The sequence below is a fragment of the Pempheris klunzingeri genome, chromosome 20, assembly GCF_042242105.1.
Source record: "Pempheris klunzingeri isolate RE-2024b chromosome 20, fPemKlu1.hap1, whole genome shotgun sequence".
In the NCBI taxonomy this organism is placed as follows: domain Eukaryota; kingdom Metazoa; phylum Chordata; class Actinopteri; order Acropomatiformes; family Pempheridae; genus Pempheris; species Pempheris klunzingeri.
The window spans coordinates 9952743-9973326 of NC_092031.1; the positions used below are offsets into that span (position 1 = coordinate 9952743).

Sequence of the window (20584 nt, forward strand, 5' to 3'; positions counted from 1 at the left end):
ATTTTCTTTGTCTGACTTCAATGCTAATTTAGAGAAGTATAGCAAAGGTAGCAGGACCTGCATGCTGCTGCGGGGTTAAGGCGGAGTAAAGGGAAATGAATTTTTACAGTTTTGAGGTTTGAAGTTTTGTCTGGTACAATTTGAGTTTAATTAAGTTTTATTAGCTAAAGGCTTTCACACTCCATTTGGCATGACTGATTTCAACAACTTTAGAGTCGGTGAAGTGACAAAATACAGAAACGCGAGATGAACCTGAAATTAAGGATTATTTTACAGGTGTGTTTTAACAAAGATATTGGAGATTTTTTATTGGTTCTATGACATATAATTTAATTGACTTGGCAGATTCAGTAATTATGAACGTAGAAACACGCCTAGGCTCATTAGCTCAGATTTGTTTTTGCTATCTTCTAATGTCTAGTTGCACAGAGCTGTCTTTGGCAGCCCAGCACTTTTTCACATAGGTACGAGGTGCATTCCTGCACATAGTGAGAGGGTAAGCAACGCACATGGGCCTCTATCTCTTTTTCCATCCGCTCTCTTTCTTTTAGCCCCTCTCCCTCTATCCAAATGCCCCATCTCTTTTAGCTTCCTCGCAGCATTCTCCCTCCGCACCTTTCATTCTTTTCCTTTTCTTGAGGAGAGGGAATACTTTAGGTCTGGGTTCTGGGATTCTTGCAGCATGGCCCGCTCTAGAACGGGGCCCAAAGTGTGGTTGTGGCGAGCTGTGACATGGCCCGTGACACACCTCTCCTTACTGTTTGGACTCGCTCGGGAGGCCAGGTCCGACAGTGTGGCAGGTAGGCTTGAACTCATGATGGTGTTCATCAGGTTATGTGTCACACCGCTGTGTGTACCGTGGGGAATTGCTCACTACAGCAGCAGTACCAGCTCACTGGCCCCTGAGTCAGTGCAGCAGTGGGGGGGTTTTGTGCCTCGCTCAAGGGCACTGACAGTAGTTGTTCAGAAAGTTTCAAATTGGGTGGAAATATGAGTTAGCAGCTATTTTGAACTTGTCATTCTTTGGCGATATAACAGTATTTATTGTGAAATGATTTACATTTGGTAACCATCAGTAATTTTGCCATACAGCTTTTTTATCCTGTTTCTGGCCTTTCCATAGAGGTATGTTTTCTTCCCTATGTGGGAGTATCAGACAGCAGACAGTTATCTAGTTCTGCTCTGATTGGTTCAGTCTCAAGAGTAGATTAACTCTTGCAGATCACAAGCACCTGAGTGATGGATTTGTTTGTGTCAACACATTGCTTGTTCTTCTCTGTGATGATTATTTAGCAATGCATGATGAAGATCTCTGTTCAATCACAGAATTGCTCTGTAAAATTACATCGCAGCACAGCGTGCAGATTGACTTTTGCCTCCAAGTATATTAGGCCACCGTGAGCAATATTAAGTGATCAATGCAATGAATTAAATAGATTTTTAAGGTATTTAATTTGCTTGATTAGCTAAAAGCACACAGTTTCTCCTGCTTTATTCATTGGTTTTGAATAATTGAACCATCAGTGCGTTCTGATTTCCTATCTAAACATGGGGAGTACTTGCATCAACTTTCCAACAGCAGAGCTCACTATTTCTCATTATTACACACACACACACACACACACACACACACACACACACACACACACACACACACACATATGTCTTCATTCATTCATTTACGAGTCTATTCAGTCTAATCACTGCCAACACCCAGGTTTCTTTGTAATGTTAATGTTTCTCATTTGCACTGTAATCAATGTTTCAGTTCTGTTTTATTCTCATTGATGCTCATTAGATGTTTCTCAGTGATTGGCAAACAAAAAGTGGTCATCAGACTTCAAAAACGATTAAGGCCATTGTTCACTTGCTCTAAGATCATCTTGCTAAAGTAATCTGATTTCTGTGGGATGATTCCAGCGTATTCTTATTGAATATTTTTCCTTTAATCTTCTTTTTCATTATACCAGTAAACCAGTAATCAGTAGATGTTTGTGTCTATCATTTCTATTTTTGTTGCATTTAAAAGACTTTCGGTCACCCTCCGATGCTTGTCAGTGGGTGAATCCCTGATCTTTATGTCTGTCAATCAGCCTGAGGGCAGGTACATGTTCCACTTGCTACAAGTGCCTCGAAGGGTCATGCAACCACATAGTTTCCATTCACTCATCACACTACAGTAATTCTCACACCCTGCTTTCACAGTAATAAACTTGGATATTCAAGCTTTGTTCTTCTTTTGATATTAACCACATTTTTAGATGTGGAAATGGACTGAGATAGTGACATGATTTGTAAGAGTTGAAATTCAGCATCTGGAAGGGAAAACTATCCAGGCACACTCCCATTGTTTAATGTTTGATGTGGTAATTATGATCACACTAGTCAGACACAAAAGCCTTTAGTAGGATTTGTTAGTAGGATATTATATTTCCCTTTGTTTTTCCCTTTTTTCCTCTGTTTTAACTTAGCTCATAGAAAGTTGTGTGCTTGTAACCCATAGTCTCAGGATCTTTGTTGCAAAAAAACACATTTGTCATCCTATTGCTATGCCTCCAGACTCTCACACACACACACACACACACACACACACACACACACACACTCACAGAGGAGTGAGTGTTTTCCATGCTTCTGCAGGGTGTGTTCCTGAGTGTGACGTTTGAAAGACAATGGCAGCTTATTGTTGCAAGGCAGGGAGTAAATTCAACGCTGGGCTCTGCCTGCACTTCACTTTGCAGAGGCCAGTTCAAAGTCCTCATAGAAGCTAGAAAGAGGTGGGTTTCTAAAACTCAAAACAGAAAGGACCGATCACATGCTCACAGAGTGTGATTGATATCTCGGAGCAACTTTTCATTTTAGTGTTAAGTTCAAGCATTTTCCTGTACATTTGAAAGAGAGCATTAAGTGACTGTTTTCCATTTGAGGAAGTGTAAGTGTGAGAGAGGTGATAGACTGGTGCAGACTGGTTATTTACAATTAAGGCTGTTATTTACAATATTTTAAATAATCATCAGCCTCACACCATGACAAAAGTACCACAAACAGAACCAGCATTTTGTTAAAAGAGCCACGCTGTACTGTTTTGCATTTTACAGATTAAACTTGATTAAGTCTTTTTACAATGTTATCTGTCACGATTGCTTAGAATCATTAATTTGGATAACCACGTTTTGAAAAGTAATAACACAAAACAATAATTTATTCATGATACAATTCCAGTGAAGGTCAGTAAACTATATGGCTATATATATATTATGTGTGGTGATGGTTTGCGACAAAAATGAGAGTTTATTAATCATAGAGTTTTAGTGGATGAGGCTTTGGCTGAAAGTGAGAAAAGTTGAAGAAAAGTATGCATGTAAGTTCATCATATCATGATTAGTCTGAATTAAATAAAGCCTTTGGAAATCAGTTTGCAATGTGCTAGTCACTCTTTATCCCACACGCTAGGTTTTCTGTCTGTTAGGTTTTTCTGTCTCCACCATCTCCATCTTCCTCTTTTCTTGTTTAAGCTCTTTGACCTTCAGCCTCCTTTAATTCTTTAAACCCACTATTAAAACGCCTCCGTCAGCTTCTGTGACACCACAGCCTGATCTATTTAACACTGTTTTGAGGATCTGTTTCAGCTTCAGGTTTCCCTCAGTCAGCCTTACAAACTGGGATGTTTCTGGGCAGCAGACAGCTTTGATATATGACTTTGTTCATGGACATCACACCATTTTTTGACAGCTTAATTTACATAAGCTAACATGGCTACTGAGAGGAATGCTGTATTTAACATTCCTTCAGCAGACATACGCAAACACACAGTTTCGATCGTGTTCTGATACTGAAAGTTGAGATGTTGCGCACTGATGATTAAACAGCCTAAGTATCACAGTATCACAAGGCAGTGTTGCCTTGTGAAACTTAATGATTTACAAACATTTCATTATTTTTCTTTACCTTCCAAAGGTAGAAATCCTGTCAAATCCCTGAAGTGATTTAGCTATTTAAATTGATTTGTGATAAATGTCACTGGAATCACTTTGTTTGTAGTAAAACAAGACACAAAAAAGGGTTCAAGATAAAATCATGCAGGGAATTTTTGTAATGTATACACAGTATCTAAAAATCTAAAGGTTAATACGTCTTTGCTTGTGTCAAATTTGTTAGTTTGGCTTAAAACTGTTTCTGTGAATTTGATGTTTTGTAAAGCATTTTATTCAAGTTAAAGTAAATTTTATTACTTAATTAGATTTAGAGAAGTTGGCACCAGTTTAATGAAACCAGGCGCTGGATTATACTCAAAATATAAATCCTGGAAAAACAACTTTGGTATTCAGAGAACAAACAAGTTCCAGCTTCTAATTACATTTTGGATTGTTTGAATTGGTGGTAAATTGACACTAACCTACATGTGTGTGTCTGTGTGTGTCACGTGCACTTGAGTGTATGCAAGTCCTTTTAAACCTTTCCCTTTAGAGCCTGCTCTTTCATGGAGAGTTAAGGGGGGAGGGATATATTATACTCCAGCTTTATGAATAGGCTTGAGTTTTTCTCACACTAAAAGATCATGTCTCTTCGAGAGTGGGGACAGTCTTCAACAATAGCTCATTGTACACACCGGCAGCTACTTTTTCAGTGCTCTTGCCTAATCAGGCTGTGTACTCTCAAAAACCTTTCCCCCATCTACACTCACTGACTCAGTCTAAATATCAAATTTGAGAAATGTCCTTTACTTGGAACTTTCCCATTCATTTATTTTCCAAAAGAAAACTTGTGTATAAGATTGCTCCTCCTTGAAATTTAGGACAAAGTCAAACTGACAGACTGAGGTCAGTTTCTTGCTCAGTAACAGTTTACCCACAAATATCCTTTTTGGCCAGTGTTGAAAGTTGGACTCTGATATTACGCACAGACGGGAATAAGTTGCATGATTGCATTTGTCACTACAGGCGGCATTAATGACCTGTGAGCACAGCATTGAAACCCAAAGGAAATAGCAAAAACAAAGAAAACAGGATACAAGGAAGGATGGAGGATTGTTCATGGCAGTGAAAAAAAAAACATTTGGTGCCAAAGTTTGAAGCCCCTCAAAAGCAGACTATGAAGTTAGGCTCCATCCTCCATCAAAGAAAATCTCCAGGCAGACTGTTTTCCTGTAGATAGAGGTACTAGCCAATTGAAACAATGGGAGGGGCTGTTGTGCTAATCCTCCACTCATGTGACTCCACTGAATCATTAGCCCAAGGAGGCCACTCCTTCAATAACCCTACCCCCCCGCTCCCTCCTCGATTCGCTGAGATAGCTGTGGGGAGGGTACGATTTAGTTACACTGAATGCTGGGAGGTGCTTGGGGCAGGCAGTCCTGCTGAGGCAGTGGAGAGGAGACAGAGAAAACAAGTGGGAGAGTTACAGACAATATGCCTGACAGGTGGAGTCTCCCACAGCGCTTTGTTATGGAATGCAGGACTTTGGAAAGAGAGAATAAGCCACGTTGAACAAGAAACTGTATCAGCACCGGGTAGGCTGATTTAAACAGCAGGAGCCATGAAGAGCCCGGTGGTTTATGGCAACCCAGTCATGTTTGGTCCTGTTGATTGGAACTATCCAGCTGGTGCCCCGGTAAGAAAAGGGAAAAGTGTGGAGGAGCTGGGAGATGCTGGCTGGGCCAGAGAGAGGGAGAGGATGGCCCATCTGCAACAGATACAACAACTACACCAACTGCAGCTTCAGCAGCAACAGGTTGGATATCCTGGATATGGAGTAGTGCCTCCTGGGCAGCCACAGGGACCAATCATGGTAGCAAGTCCTGTTGACCCAGTTCCAGCTGCAGGCTGCCCTATGCCAGTACATGGCGGCATGATGGTGCCTGTTGGTGGGCCGGCGCCGCCACCCGTGCATGTGCCAACTCCATGGCCAGTACAATGGGAGAATCAAGCCCAAATTAGACAGGGCAATGTTGGCCACCAACCCAGTTGGGAATATGATGACCGGCACATGGCAGCTTTGAAAGAGAAGAGGCCTCAAGGCCACAACGTTTACTTCCACCCTGGTTCAACGGATGGTCACCTAGATGTGAGGATATCTGAATGGAAAGGCAAACATTGTTTTTACCAGGGCCCTGAGGATTACAGCCACCAGCACTTCAGCAGAGTGCCAGAAGAAGACGACAATAATGCCTTCAGAACTCAAGAACGGTATGGTAAATTGGAGGAGGACAGAAGACGAAGGGACGATTTGATCAGAGAAAATGAACATAACTCTGAACGTTATGACCATAGGAGTCACAGAGACATGGAGGACTATGATCATAAGGACAAATACAGGCACAGGGATCATTATGACAGGAAATACAAAGAGCGCTTTGATGAAAGAGAAGAGCAATATTGTGACAGCAGAAAACACCGTAAACATGATCTCAGAGAACATGACAGTTACAAAAGTGAGTACAAAGACTACTATGATCATAAAGACACCTATGCTCGCAGAGACAATTACAGAGACAGTGATCACTATTACGACCAGGATCAGGATCATTATGACACTAAAGAGAGTCATCGCTACAGAGAAAAGGAATACTACCAGCGTAGAGAGGAGGGCCGCTACTATGATGAACAAAAACGCAAGGAGTATTCCTATGAACGGCATGCAGAGGATCGATATGATCGCAGAGAAAATTACAAAGACAGGGATGTCTATAATAGAAGGGGCGAGGAAAATGACACCAGTAGAGGAAAGGGCCAGTATGACTCTGAACTGGACGACCACTGTAGTGATAAGGGGAGGGACAGCTATAACAGGTACAAGGATGCAGGTGATCATAGGAGAGATGAGCACTACGACCACCGAAGGAGGGAACGCTACAAAGCGAGGGAGCACTATGAGCGGAGGACTGCAGACCACTACGACCGTGATAATGAGGAACACTACGAATCCAGAGGAGAATGGTCCCACTACAAGGACAGAAACCGATATCGAGATTTGCGCTCAATATCCGTGGATCAGGAATATGAGGAATACCCTAAAAAAGATCGCAAGACACACTGTGAGGAATGGGTCGAGCAGCAGAACCAGAAGTTGTCGCTCAGAGAAATGCACTCCTTTGAGGATCCCATCATATATCAGCACAGCGACGAGCAGGAAAAGGGGTACGAGTCAAGTGCTGGGAGCGTAGGTTCAAAACGGGGTCGGAAGCCTGTTTACGTGGGGTCACTAGATCGTAACAGCTTCTACAGGAAAACAGCTCCAAGCTCACTGCAAAAGTCCCAGTTCGCCACTACCAGGAAACAAAACAAAGGTAAACACAAGGATATTGTCATGTGAGAGAAGGTTCTTCAGACGCTGTGTTTGCACAGCATGATGTGCTGACATCATGTTTGTGTGACAATTTCTTTATGTCCTTCTTAGAGGGTTCAGTCCAGTCCACAACAGTTTATTAATAGTAAGATGAAAGTCTCATGTGCAACTTCGCTTTACTAAACAGAGTTTGAAAAGCGAAAGAGGATACATGCTTTGCAAGCGTACTTGTCATTCCCAACCTCTGTAGATAAAACAGGATGGAGACAGTCTTTGGTGTCACCCTTCTTATCATTGGTGACCTCCAGAGGTGCTCTTCTAATCAATGCTGTGGGCTTCAAAGTGCTGACTAGCCAGACTCACCTCCTTAGAGAGGATATGCTCAAACCTGGGCGTGTAAGTGTCAGTATCACCTACCTCACAGGAAAGTGAACTGTCAGGTATTTGTAGGTAGGACTCGCAGAACAGGTTTTGTGGGCTCTTGGTTTTTGTTGTCTCATTTTCCTTGTCTGCAATTTTCCTGTTTGCTGCCATACTCTGCATCACTGAAGCTATGCACACTGATAACTGGTCTGTTCGGATCTTTCACCATCTTGGTTGCTTTCTTCAAACAGGGATCCACTCAAAAACTCAGCAGTAGAATTCATGATGAGCAAAGTGGCTCTGTTTTAGACGTCATTTCAAGTATGTTTGGTATACAAACTATATCTTTATTTACTATATACATTTCAGCCTGCATGTTACAAAGCCCACCAGCTTACCAGGTTCTGCAGACAGTCAACTTGGTCTTACTTTAACAAAACTTTGGCTAAAAAAGTTAAATTGTACAATCCATCAGTGTCAATTAAAGAACTTCTCCCAAGTTAAACACAGTCTCAAGTAAGGAGAGTTTCCTAATTTTGGTGAGGATATATCTTTTAAAAGAATAAGTAAACAATCCTAAGAATTTAACCATGCTTTTACTGCTGTGGACACTTTTCACTTGCATATATATATCATTAAGAGGACAGGTGTAGACATGGGGTGTTGTGATGATCAGGGTTCACTTGGGCGCACAGGTAAACAGTCAAAAACCAAACTAGTACAACAGAAAGTAGGTGTGCATGTGTGCAGATTTGTGTGTGTGCTTCATGAGTACTCTTCTAACTCAATTCATTGTGTCTGAGAAGAAGCAGGTGGCGCCCCATGACCCCTCCCCCAGTCACCTAGAAACACACGCGCACGCAGTCCATACACGCATGGCCACACACACACACACACAGTCTACATCGGCCCCCACCACTCGTCCATTTGGGGAGTCCAAGTATTAATCCCTAGCGTCAGCATGGTGAGTGGATGACGGGGGTCTGTCTGGTGCCAGGCGGTGGCCAGCACTGGCCTGACTCCTTCACTGCAAGACTAGACTGATACCTTGTGTGTGTGTGTGTGTGTGTGTGTGTGTGTGTGTGCACTAGATAGGCCTTTGGAGGCTTATTTGAGAGATGACGCCATTTTTCAAAACACACACACACACACACATGCACACTTGCTTCTGCAGTGTCTTGTCATCCTTTAATCTTGTTAAACTGTTTCAGCTCGGTCAGGGTTTTGCCCTGAGTAAAGCATTTGATTGCAGGGCTAAAAACATTAGGCCATCTTGTTGCAGTGCTTATTGGGCTTACGCTGTGATTCAGTGACATTGAGGTGATGGCCGAGGATTTTTCAGATGTGCCTTAAGCATGTGGAAGGGCCTTTGTCCTTAATAATCCACTACTAGATATTAGACGTCTCTCTTGGTCTGAAAAATCTATAGAGCCTAGAAAACAGCAGCTGCTAATCAATGTTACAACGTTACATGCAGTATACTGTAGCTTTTATAAATTATAAATCATATATATATATATATATATATATATATATATATATATATATATATATATATATATATATATATATATATATATATATATATATATATATATATATATATATATATATGTATATGTGATTTATATTGAGAACGTTAGGTGTGTGTCTGTGCGTGTGCTACTGTTATTGCCACTGCTTGAATTGAATTGAATTGTTCCACTCTTGAACTTTCAAAAAAAAAAAGTCTGCTGTATGGACAATGTTTGAGCGTCTGTGTGTGAGTAATGTGTCGTCATCCAGCTATGATCTGGCAGCGTATGCTGTTTTGTCCTCTGTAATCCTTGAGCAGTCGCTGCGATTGGTGGGCAGCGGGACGGAGGTGGGGTGGGGGAGTGAGGAGTTAAGACGGGAAATCTTCGGACAAGATCTCAAATCGTCTGACAGCGTTGCTCTAAAGACGTCGTATCACTTAAAAAAAATGATTTAGCTCACCAGTCCATAGGTCTGCGTGAGCCAGTGGTGGTCACACTCACATGCTGTTTGTGCTTTAAATCATTTTCTAATCCTGCAAGTGTCATCTAGAGTCATTATTACTCCAGCGCAATTTATTTTACATTAACATATCTTTGGTTAAGTTGAGTTTCACAGCAATTTTTGTCTTATAGTGGAAGGAGTTTCTTCCTAATGAGTTTTATTTTCTCCATGTTAATCATCTTGATATTGCAAATCTTGCGTCCAAAACAGGAAACTTATTGGTACTGGTACACAGACACAGTAACTACGTCAGTGTTCTCATCTCTGTGGGCTTCATTTTCCGGGTTGGATAATGTTACCTGCGTAGGGAAGAAGGCTGATCTTATCTATACTTTTTAGACAGAAGTGTGGGAAAAGACAGTGAACTTTGACCATGTGGACTTTCCCATCAGGACTAGTTTATTTATGATAAGACAGAGGCAATGGTCATATAGCCAATTGTTCTGGTTGTCACTTGTCATGTGTGTACAAAACAGTCATGTCCAGATGCAGTTCAGCTATCAGAAACAATTAAATTGTAAAACCAGAGCAATAACCTGAAATTCTTTATTTTTGATTATGTCAGTGTACCACTGTCTTCTGTGCACTTGCTGCCGTTCAGACGAATGTGTTGTCATTGGCCTCCATACACTCTCATTCTTTTAGAGTTGTTTACCCAGGTTTTATGCTCCAGATACTCCACTCTGCACTAAACGCTTTTGTCACAAGATATTTGTCCGTGACAAATGTCTGGTGTCACTGTTGGTGTATCACAGTCTGATAAACATACTTGAGCAAATACCCTTGTTTGAATGTTAATTTGTGGTAAAGGCTTCTGCAGTTAGTATGTTGTGTGCATATTGTCACAGTGGTTACAGGTTTTGATCTTGACTATGATGACATTAGCTTGGGGGAATAGTATATTTACATATTCACACAGTGATCATTGTCACTGGTAAAGTTTCACTCTAGTCAGTAAACAAGGGCGTCAGTTTCAAACATTGGCTGAATAAATGCAGCTACTTACAGAAATGTCAATGCAGTATTTCTCCTCAATTTACATGTTGCATTTCAGGTATCGGTATATGCATCTGTTTTGGTTTTAGATTGGATGTCATTAGGATTGTTACTAAATCTAGTTTCATTTTTAGAGCAACGGTAAGCTGTTTGTCCAGCTAAGTTATTGAATAGAAGAAGGTTAAAGTACAACTATCTCTCCCCTAGTGTGTGTTTCCTCTCTTGTTTGAGGGTGTTTACATTAGTAAGCTTACTTTTTGAGTTTTATTTTGAGGAATCTAAGGAAGCATTTTGTCACCCAGACCTTTTATTCATAGGGTGTCATGCACAGAACAGTTGAACAAAATTTTTTTTTTTAGCGATGGGAAACTCATAAAGCTCATAAAGGCAGATCCTTGTCTTAACTTGTCCTACAGTTATCAACAGATATAAGGCTGCCAGTTCAGTCAACTCTTGGCAGTTCTCACACAGGCAAGATTTTCCCACACAGGAAAAAAAGGCAATAGTCCTCAGGCTGTATACAAAATGGCCTTACAAAAACTGAGAAAATGTAATGTAATCAACCGTTTTTCCTTACTTACTGCTGTATTTGGATCCATGAGCGTGAGAAAATGTTTAAAATGTTTTTTGGTGCATCACTGTGTATCACCAGACCAAACAGACCCTTTGTCATCTCCGTCTTCATTAGCTTGACAGTGCAGGTTTTTGATTGAATAGCTCCCTAAGCTTGATGGTTTTGGCTCTTGCTAAAGCTCCCTCTGTACATATGCAAAAGTGATGGTCTCTTCAAGTAAGTGGACATTGTGCATCATAGAAATGAGATGAAATGAGAAATTCCAAGGAAACCAGAGATCACAGTCTGAGTCCTCTTTGCCGTGCAGCGTTGTAGCAGCCTGTTTATTCAAGTTGTAATATGACTTAAAGATTGTAGTCTTTACCACCTGGAAACAAGGAGAATTGTATCTCTTGGTATTCAATTGACTCTAAATATAGGATTAAGTGTGGAGAAAAGCTACATTCATCAGTAAATTACATTCTTTCATAATGACTCTGCTGTAATTACCAGGAATTCCTGTACAATGGTACATAAAGGTTGCTGTGAGATTCTGCCAGGAGCAGGAATGTGACCTTTTGACATTTGACCCTAACAGAGATAAACAGGATGGTATGTCGCTAAATAAACTCCCCCCTTTTTCCATTTTTAAGTGACCTTTCTACCTGGCGAACAGTTGGTGATACAAATCTGGACAAAAGGCTGGGAAATGGCCAAACAAAAGTGTCTGTGTGCTCACTCAAAAGACGCTCAAAGTGTAAGATTTAGTTTGTGTCTGCAAAGAAACTTATTTTCAGTCGAAGTTTACACAGCCCAGTGCTGTGGGTTAATGCGTGAAAGGGCCACAGTTTCGCTAATATTTACATTGACTGTGTCGGCATTGGTATCGTATGCAGGTTACCAGCGTCATGGATTTTTTTTTTTATGCACTGTTATTAATTGCAAGTCCTGGCTCGCAGGTTCTCAGGTAAATACTGTTGCAAGTGTTGGCATTTTCAAGAGTCTGGTAGCCTGTATGAACTTATTCTGAAGTATGCTTCATGTGCCAAGTGAACACACACACACGCACACACACACACACACACACAGCGCTGCCCGTGTGATCGTTTCAGCAAAGCCACTCCCTGCTCTCCAGAACTTGGCTTGATATGAGCAGGGCCCCCGCTATTTGTGTTACCATGGTGACTGTTCAGTCTGCTGTGAACTTTGGAGCAGAGCACACACAGCGCTGATTGTGTCTGACCTTAGAGCGCTCTGTGCAGGGCAAACTTTTGACTTTGGACGGCTATTAGTGAAGCACGGACCATGAATTCAGAGAAGTATTACTTGAAAACTGGATTTGCTATAGTTGTGCAACAGATGCAGCAAAGTAGCAGATCTTCAAAAGATAGCAAACTTCTAAAGAGAAGAACAGAAAGAGTATTCTTGAGTTGTAGATATATAAAAGAGTTAAAAATATCCTAAAGCTAACTTGGGTACATGTTGAATGTAGGCATTATAATTTTGACAGAATCCAGCCTGTCAGAGGAAGAGCCTGGTCAGGTGTCAGTAGGCTGTGAAACATGAAACAGACTCTTCACAGAAGTGGACTCCTACTCAGCTTAACTCTTGAACTGAGTTCATGCTGTGTAACAACTCAAAATTGATTTTCCATCAGCCAAAAGCAGCATTGAAAATTGAAGGAAGCATTGATAGATAAACAAGGCGCCGTTCTCTGAAATTCCTCCACCAAAACCTCAAATGTAAAATTTCAATTAGATGTCTTAAGAATTACGAATTAAGCTCAAAAAGGTTGATAATCTCATGTGACACCAGGACATTCAGGATATTTAGTATATCTGGTTAACAGCAGAGATCTTTGTCATGACAAAACTGATAATGCAACTTGAAAATAGGCTAGGATAAGATACAACAGGAAAATTGTTCCAGTTCCATAAAAGTGACAAAAATATGCAGAAACCAGACAGCAAGGATCCTAAATACGGTTGATTTTTAAGTGTGCTGCTCATAACTGGAAAAAATTTTATTGTGGGTGGCGGTAAACCAGCTCCAAAAAAAAGTAAAAGTGGAAAAGTAACAACAAATAAATGATAAATCTTAGGAAAACCATTTTGATGTCTCTTTGTGACCCTAAACTGGCAGTAACTTTCCAAAGTTGCATTTTGACACAGTTTACTGTGACGATTAGTATGTAGTACGGATTTGGGACACCTGTTCACTCTAAGCAGCAAACAGCTCAAGTCCAGCTCCAGGTTTTATTGTTCGCCAGAGTGGTCATCCACCCCGGTATGTGTGTGTGTGGGTCCGTGTGAGTGTGTGTGTTTAATGATGGTGGGTTCCCATCCATTCTCATGGTAATTGGAGGCCTGGAATGGAGTTTCTGCAGCGGGACGTGCAGTCCTCTCCAAGGCTCAGGAGCTGGACGTCAGATTGACAATGGACTATCGTAGAATGGGGGGGTTGTGTGCTTGTTTTTGAAGTTGTGTGAAGAAAGTTGCAAGCAGCAGGTGGGTGAAGCCTCATCATCTCGTCTTCTCTCCTCTGGCTCTCTTTTTGTCTGTGAACAAGGCAGTAAAAATAGTGCCTTGGACAGGGTGCATCAGTGGCTTTAAGTGAATGCATTTCTTATGCGATTTTATAGTTGAGATTAAGAATGGATTTTCAGTTATTTGAATACTTATTAGAAAACCATTGATAAGCAGCTGTAATATTAATTTTAGAATTATTAATATGCCATTCTTTTGTCCATTTTTTTGCTTAAACTAATCCCAGATGGATGTTGTAGCACTGAATCTGCTTATCTATAATACCAAATCAAGCACTGAATGAATATTTTAAGCATCATTGCATGCATTGAATTGGGAAAAATCTACAGAAAGTGGTTTTACTCTTTTAGTTAGGTCAAAGCTGCAAAAGAAACTAATGAAAGCTGTTAAAACCTGGATTTCATACAAATGAGACAGGGCATATTAGCCATAGATCATAGTGGGAGCATGTGATGGTCAGAAAACACTCCAGTCACAATCTCACTCATCTTTGTGCACCTTTAAGTCATTCTTCAAGACCTGTGGCAATTGTGACTGCTACTGTCATCATATTGAGTATCTCAAGATAAAAGGAGCAGTGTAGTCAGATGTGTTGTCATGCTCATGTCATTTTATAGTGCCAATAAGTACACTCCCTGATGTGACTGTCCCAGAAATCCAGCCTGTTGTGTATTTTTAACAATAATCTAGGTGTGATTCATGATTCATGAAGTGTTGTAATAGCAATCAAGAATTGGTTCCCACTAGAAACCATTTACAAATTGTCTGATTCCTGTGAAGCGTTCAGGCTCCTGGCTCTCTGGATACGTTTACTGTTTAAATCTCCAAAGCTTTTCAAATCTGGAACATGGGCTGATGTAAAATGAACCCCTCCAGGTTTTACTCTGCCAAGATATCCAGATGATAGTACTGTAGTGCTGTACTATACATTATTGTTCCACCTGTTAACTCCAGAGCATTACAAACAGTTACATAAAGCTTATATTTGGTGTCTAACTATCTTTGACTACTTTGAAATAAACATTTCACCCATTTGCTTCAACATTTGTTAGCAACACATGCATTAGATTAGAGGAATGCTTTAGTTTTGTACATTTACTTTGTCGTAGAGCAAATTCAGATACATTTGTTAACATCAGATCCTTAAAGGATTTCTTTTTTTTACATTTGTGTAAATTTCCTGCACATGCTGTAGCTCTTTATTTGCAAATGACAATCAATTCTTGCCCTTATTACAGTACTGGTGGATGTTAAGGGGAGTGAATCAGTTCCTTTGCCTTCATCAGCCTATATAATCTACTGTCTTTCATGAGATCACATCAGCAGTTTTATTATCCAAACACTTTAATGTGGAAGCAGTTCATGTGTTTAGATGCAACTCATTTCCCTCAAGCTGCCTCGTTTCTGTACAAACACTCCTAAACCCCTGCAGAGTCATGATCCCTGTTTTTTTTCATGTCTGGATGTTTGCTGCTTGATCATACAATAACCAGTTACACAATTTCTACAGTCTCTCTGTGTGTGTTTAAATATACTGTATACACACAAGGCTTAGCATATGCTAGAGGGCCCCACACATGACATACACACCCAGATCTGGTCTAACATAGTTTTTTCTCCCCTGTCGAGATTAAACATCTGCTTTCCAAAACCTGTCAAATATTATCATGTCAAAGGAAGACTATGAGATCAGTACTCTTGTCCTTAAAATGCAGTACATAGTTTTGATTTAGTATGACATGGCCTGTTGACGGCTTTTTTGTAACATTTCTGAGCAGTTATCTCACATAGTCATCTGTCAGATTACTGCTATACAACAATGACAGATAGAATTGTGAATAATTATTTTTTGAATGCTTTCCCCCTCTATTTTTCCTAATTAGAGAACTTTCTCTGGCAGGTTGTTGTTAGTTCTGAGTGATTAGTCTCTCTAATTGCCGGCATCCAGTCCCAGGTGTGATTCAGTCAATGTTAGGTGATTGTTATGTGGGTGTTTCCTGTTGCTGCCGGCTGAGCAGCACAGGCACATCCTGTTCCACATGCTGATATTCTTATGTTACACCTAACTTCACGGGCATCTGTGGTTGCGTGCTTGGCAAATCATGTAATGTATGTCTTTCACCTTCACTAGTCAGATATCGGAGATTTTGGGGTAACTTCTCGAGCACTAACTAATAAATGGCGGTGTTGCTTTGCGTTAGATGTTAAATGAATGTTTCAGGCCTCTTTTGTTTGTGTGTGTGTGTGTAATCGTGCAAACAAGTGCCCTCTTTATAATACTTCACAGTACAAAGAAAAGTGGAATTCCACAGAAGTGGGTCAAAATCTCGCCATGCCTTTTCACAGGTCGGTTATAGTGGGAATGGTTGCATATATAAGCATGTGAAGTGGAGCATATGATGTGTGTGCGAGCATGTGTGCATGTAGAGGATCAAACGTGGGAATAAGCCGATTTTATTCCAATTAAATTCAGAGTCTTTTGTTTTCAGTCTCCCTTTGTATTGTGTTGCTGTATGACTTTTAAAACCCATTGGTGGACTATTTTCTCACCAGTGTGGTGACGGATGCTGCAGGGAAATGCGGTGCAAGCGATGAGAAAAGCTCCTTTGAGTCGAGCTTTAGCCAAGTCACGTGAAGAGAGGGAGAAGGAGAGAGATGAGGTCAGGGTGGGAGGGAGACAAAAGGCAGGTGGCCCAAGGATCAGACATACAGTTCACAAAGTACAATGTTTTTCAAATGTCTCACAATGTAAGAAAGCTTTGCAATTAGGTTTTGCAAAGTCTAATGTCTGATCTTAACTCAACACTCAACACAGAAGAAGGTATTTTTCATGCTGAGTTGAACAATATTTCAAAAGGATGTAACTGTTTTTATGTGATTTAAACAGAACTCTGATGCTGTAGCCGTCTGGCTGTGTGTGTATAGCATGCAAGTAATTTGCGAGTGCATGGGGTAACTTGAGGGTAAGCAGAATTAACTTCATTAGCCCCTGACAGCATCTGTTGGAAGAGCATTGGTGATGTCACCCTCATCCGTCAACACAAGGCAGTGCATGCTGCATTTTTTACTTCTGAGATGTAACAGATCTTTAAAATACATATAACCTCATACTGCAGCAGTGTTTCCTCTCCACACAGTAATTTATTGTTCAAAATATCATGGTGACCCATCTAACTCAGTATAAAGAAACATTTAATGTGTACACATGTGTTTCTACTGCTATTTTATCTTTTTCTTAAGAATTTCCTTCACACAGTCACACCTAAAGGGTAAGACTGTTAATAATCTATATTTTCTGTGTACTTGTTGTCAAAAAAACTTAACCAGCATCTTGTGATACCTAATTGCTTCCTCAGTCTCTCTATGGTTCTCAGCCCCATACCCATTTGTTCTTACTAAAGTAGTAAATCTTTAAAAAAAAAAAAAAAATCTTTAGTTCCCTAAAAATGGGTTTGTGTCCAACAATGTGGCCTATAGATGTGTTTTTAATAGATTTAGGTTGACAATAGAGGTCTATGACACAAAGGAATAAGCTATATGAGGCTTTGGATACACAAACAATGGTTTTTATACCCGTTCCAAGTCTGTATGTCAGATTTTCTACAACATGTGCGATCACTCTCCAGTACTGTTATCTCTCCTCCCTCAGTCCCTCTCATACTGCCTCTTCTTTAATGTCCGCCTGGTCCCTGAGAGACTGTATGTCTGTAGTTGCTGTCACAGGCCATTGTGCCACACACAAAGAGCCTGAGTCCACTCCAGTTTTGGGTCCATTCATAAAAAGCAGTGGTGCATGAACCAGGCTCTCCCTCCAGTCCCAGGCACCCCCAGAGATCAGCCCCATGGGAGTGATAGCAGACATTGATCAAAAGCTGGTTGGACAAGACGGGCAGACCGAGTGGGTGGGCGGGCAGGAATAGAGACATGGGCTGGGAACGTTTTTTTTTTCTTTGCTCTTTCCCTTTCTGGACTGTCATTTTTAGAATAACCCCTTTGTGTCACTTTTGTCACAGCAAGCGTTGTGTTCACGCCAATTTTATGGCCATTAATGAACAGAAATGTATACATTTATGAGAAGAAATGCATAGATTTGTCTTATAAAAAATAGTATAATGAACAGTGTTAATAGTTTTTGATAAAAGAAGTAGGTGTGATCACTGATTGAAAACATTTTCATTTGAGTCTAGATGGAGCTGAATGTGTCTCCTCTCCTGTTTTTCCAGAGATGACACTCCTGTCGTCCCAACCCAAACCCCTGGACTCCACCCCGACCTCCGACTCCCCCCCCACAGCCGGCACGGGCACCGAGGATCCTGAGCTGAGGATGCTGGAGAAGAGGTCAAAGGTAATCGAGGAGCTGCTGCAGACGGAGAAAGACTACATGAAAGACCTGCAGATGTGTGTCGAGGAGATCATCGAGCCACTGCAGAAGAAGCAGGTAGGGATATTAGAAACATTGTGCAGCTAAATTAAACCGTAAATTAAACAGGTTTTTTTCGGCTTTGTGTATATCACTTAACAGCACAGGGGAACTTTTATTACTGAGTTCAAGTTTTCCGTCTGCATTTCCTAAAGGTGAAGAACGTGGACTTTGATGGGCTCTTTGGCAACATCAACTCTGTGATCGACCTGTCACAACGCCTGTTTGAGACACTGCAGGACACAGACTCTATTGGTAAGTCGCCAGTTTTTAAAAGGATACATATATCCTATGAAATAATGATTTCCTCCTTCCTGTTCCCTATTTGAAATGAACACATGACCTTATGTTTCTTTGTGTGTGCTCTCAGGAAAGGTCTTTCTGGACTTCAAAGTTGAGCTGGAGGAGGTGTACAAGATCTATTGCCAGAATCACGATGATGCCATCTCTCTGCTGGAGACCTATGAGAAAGACGAAAACATCCAGCGCCACGTTTTGGAGTGTCTGGAAAGACTGAGGTGAGTCACTGAGACGAGGAAATATGTTGCAAAAAGGTCGACTTACTTTTAGTTTTAGTTTTAGATTTCAGCTTTGACCAGTGTGTTTGATTTAAAAAAAAAATGTTTTGCATGCAAGTGACCAAAAATGTGCATGTTCCGGCGTGTAAAGGCATGAAAGCAAGAGTGGCTACTAATACAAAAGTAAAACGTTAACTGTAAAAGCCTTTTTATCATTTATTATTTGCAGGTCAGTCAGAGAAAGTAATGGGAACTGTATTGCTACTGCGTGTGTTATATAAAACCCTTTCCAAATTTTAACAGTCAGCACATATTAAAGTTTGCTTTGAATAGGTTTTTCAGTTGAATAATAATTTGAAAGTAGAGTGTGTAGACATTTAAGATATTCAGATTTTCTGTCGTCATGGAAAAGTCCTGTTATGGAGTTCAAGGTTACAGAAAGCTTTCCTGATATTACCATGGAATCGATTTACGATGGGGATTTATGAGCAGACTTTGGTTATGATAGAGAGGTGCAGTCGCAGTAAATCTTTAAACCAAAGAACTTTTTCAGCCTGAAACGTATAACTGCACTTAAAATTAGCCAGTTTTCTGTAAAGATACCTTTACTCCACTCCTGCTGTGTGCATGCTCCATCTCATGGTGTTTCTGTGGCTCTCAATACTGTGGAGCAGCCAAAGAATGCACCTTACCTGGTTTCACCTGTCTGGTTTCACCATCAGTGACTCATACGCTTGAGTTGACACCGCTGAGTTTCTGTGTGAAATATAGCCATCAATCAATGTTTGAAGATAAACACAGGTTTTGACCGGAAGCTCTGGGGGGAAAAAAAGGGCGCTGGTTCCAAGAAAACATCTTAACAAACAAAAGGACAATGTATAGCTCAAAGTGTGCACACTCCCAATCCTTTGTTGACAAGAAGTTGTTTTTAGTTGCATGTTTCTTCTTTTCAAGTCATTCTGTAAGTGCACCATAAAGTCGAGAGCCTTGTCAAGAAAATAAGTCTTATCTAAACTACAAATGTCACGTGTTCTGCCACCTGCTAGAAAGTTTTACTACTACGCTGGGCCTCTGTCCAGCTTTAAAAGAGAATTCACAAAACAAAACCATAACAACCGTGGGTGCAGTTGGCTTGACTGCTTTATTGACCTTGCAAAGTTCAAGTGAAACTCTGTGGACTTAGACAACAGTATGCACAGGCAAAAGCTTCCTTTCAAAGTTTTTCAGAATTTAAGACATTTAAGAAAACTGAAGATTCATGAAAGTCATCATCAGACCATAGGTTTATAAATGCTGTTTTTGTTATCTTTCTATCTCCTCCCAACCTTCCCTTCAACAGGGCCATATATCGCGCGTGGTAAGTCTCTATAACGAGTGTCGTCATGATTTGCAGCATGAGAATCATCTTGACCGCATGCCTTTTGCTCACTAACCCCCCTGGAAATTACCTCTGTGTGTGTGAGTGTATTTACCCTGTGTGACATCAAAAAAGTGAATGTGTGTGCTGAGTGGGGAAGACTCTAAAAACATCTTTGGTGCCATTTTAATTTCCTTCCCTGGACTGACGTGGACTCATTCATATTTTTGTGTTTGTGTTTGCATGTGAATACTATATGGTTAAGAGAACTATTCAACATGTCCATGGCCCCTCTTCTCTTCAGTGGATAAGCAAAGTGTTTGTTGATCCAGGGAAACACATCTAATGCCATCTTCTGGACTAAAAGGGCAACAGCAATTTACATTAACATGTTGTCAGTATTACAAAGAGAAAGCACAAAATATAATATCTTGGCCACATGAGGAAAGGTAATAATGAAATGTAATAGATGAAACTCATTCAGACATCAAATCATGTTTCACTCTAAACAACCAAATTATACAAGTG

At 40.6% G+C, this 20584-nt stretch overlaps 1 protein-coding gene across 4 annotated transcripts in view; it reads left to right on the top strand.

Moving 5' to 3' along the window:
- Nucleotides 1-20584, top strand: part of dnmbp (dynamin binding protein) — a 32688-nt gene that overhangs the window by 7275 nt on the left and 4829 nt on the right. For 2 of the 4 annotated variants that reach the window (XM_070851330.1, XM_070851331.1), the window contains exons 4-7: nucleotides 17985-18199; nucleotides 18337-18436; nucleotides 18552-18699; nucleotides 20039-20056. In XM_070851330.1, the coding sequence (XP_070707431.1) occupies nucleotides 17985-18199; nucleotides 18337-18436; nucleotides 18552-18699; nucleotides 20039-20056 (481 nt within the window). Of the gene's footprint in view, nucleotides 1-5335; nucleotides 7286-17984; nucleotides 18200-18336; nucleotides 18437-18551; nucleotides 18700-20038; nucleotides 20057-20584 lie in introns of those variants that run through there. The other 2 variants (XM_070851333.1, XM_070851332.1) reach the window with 2 other exon arrangements.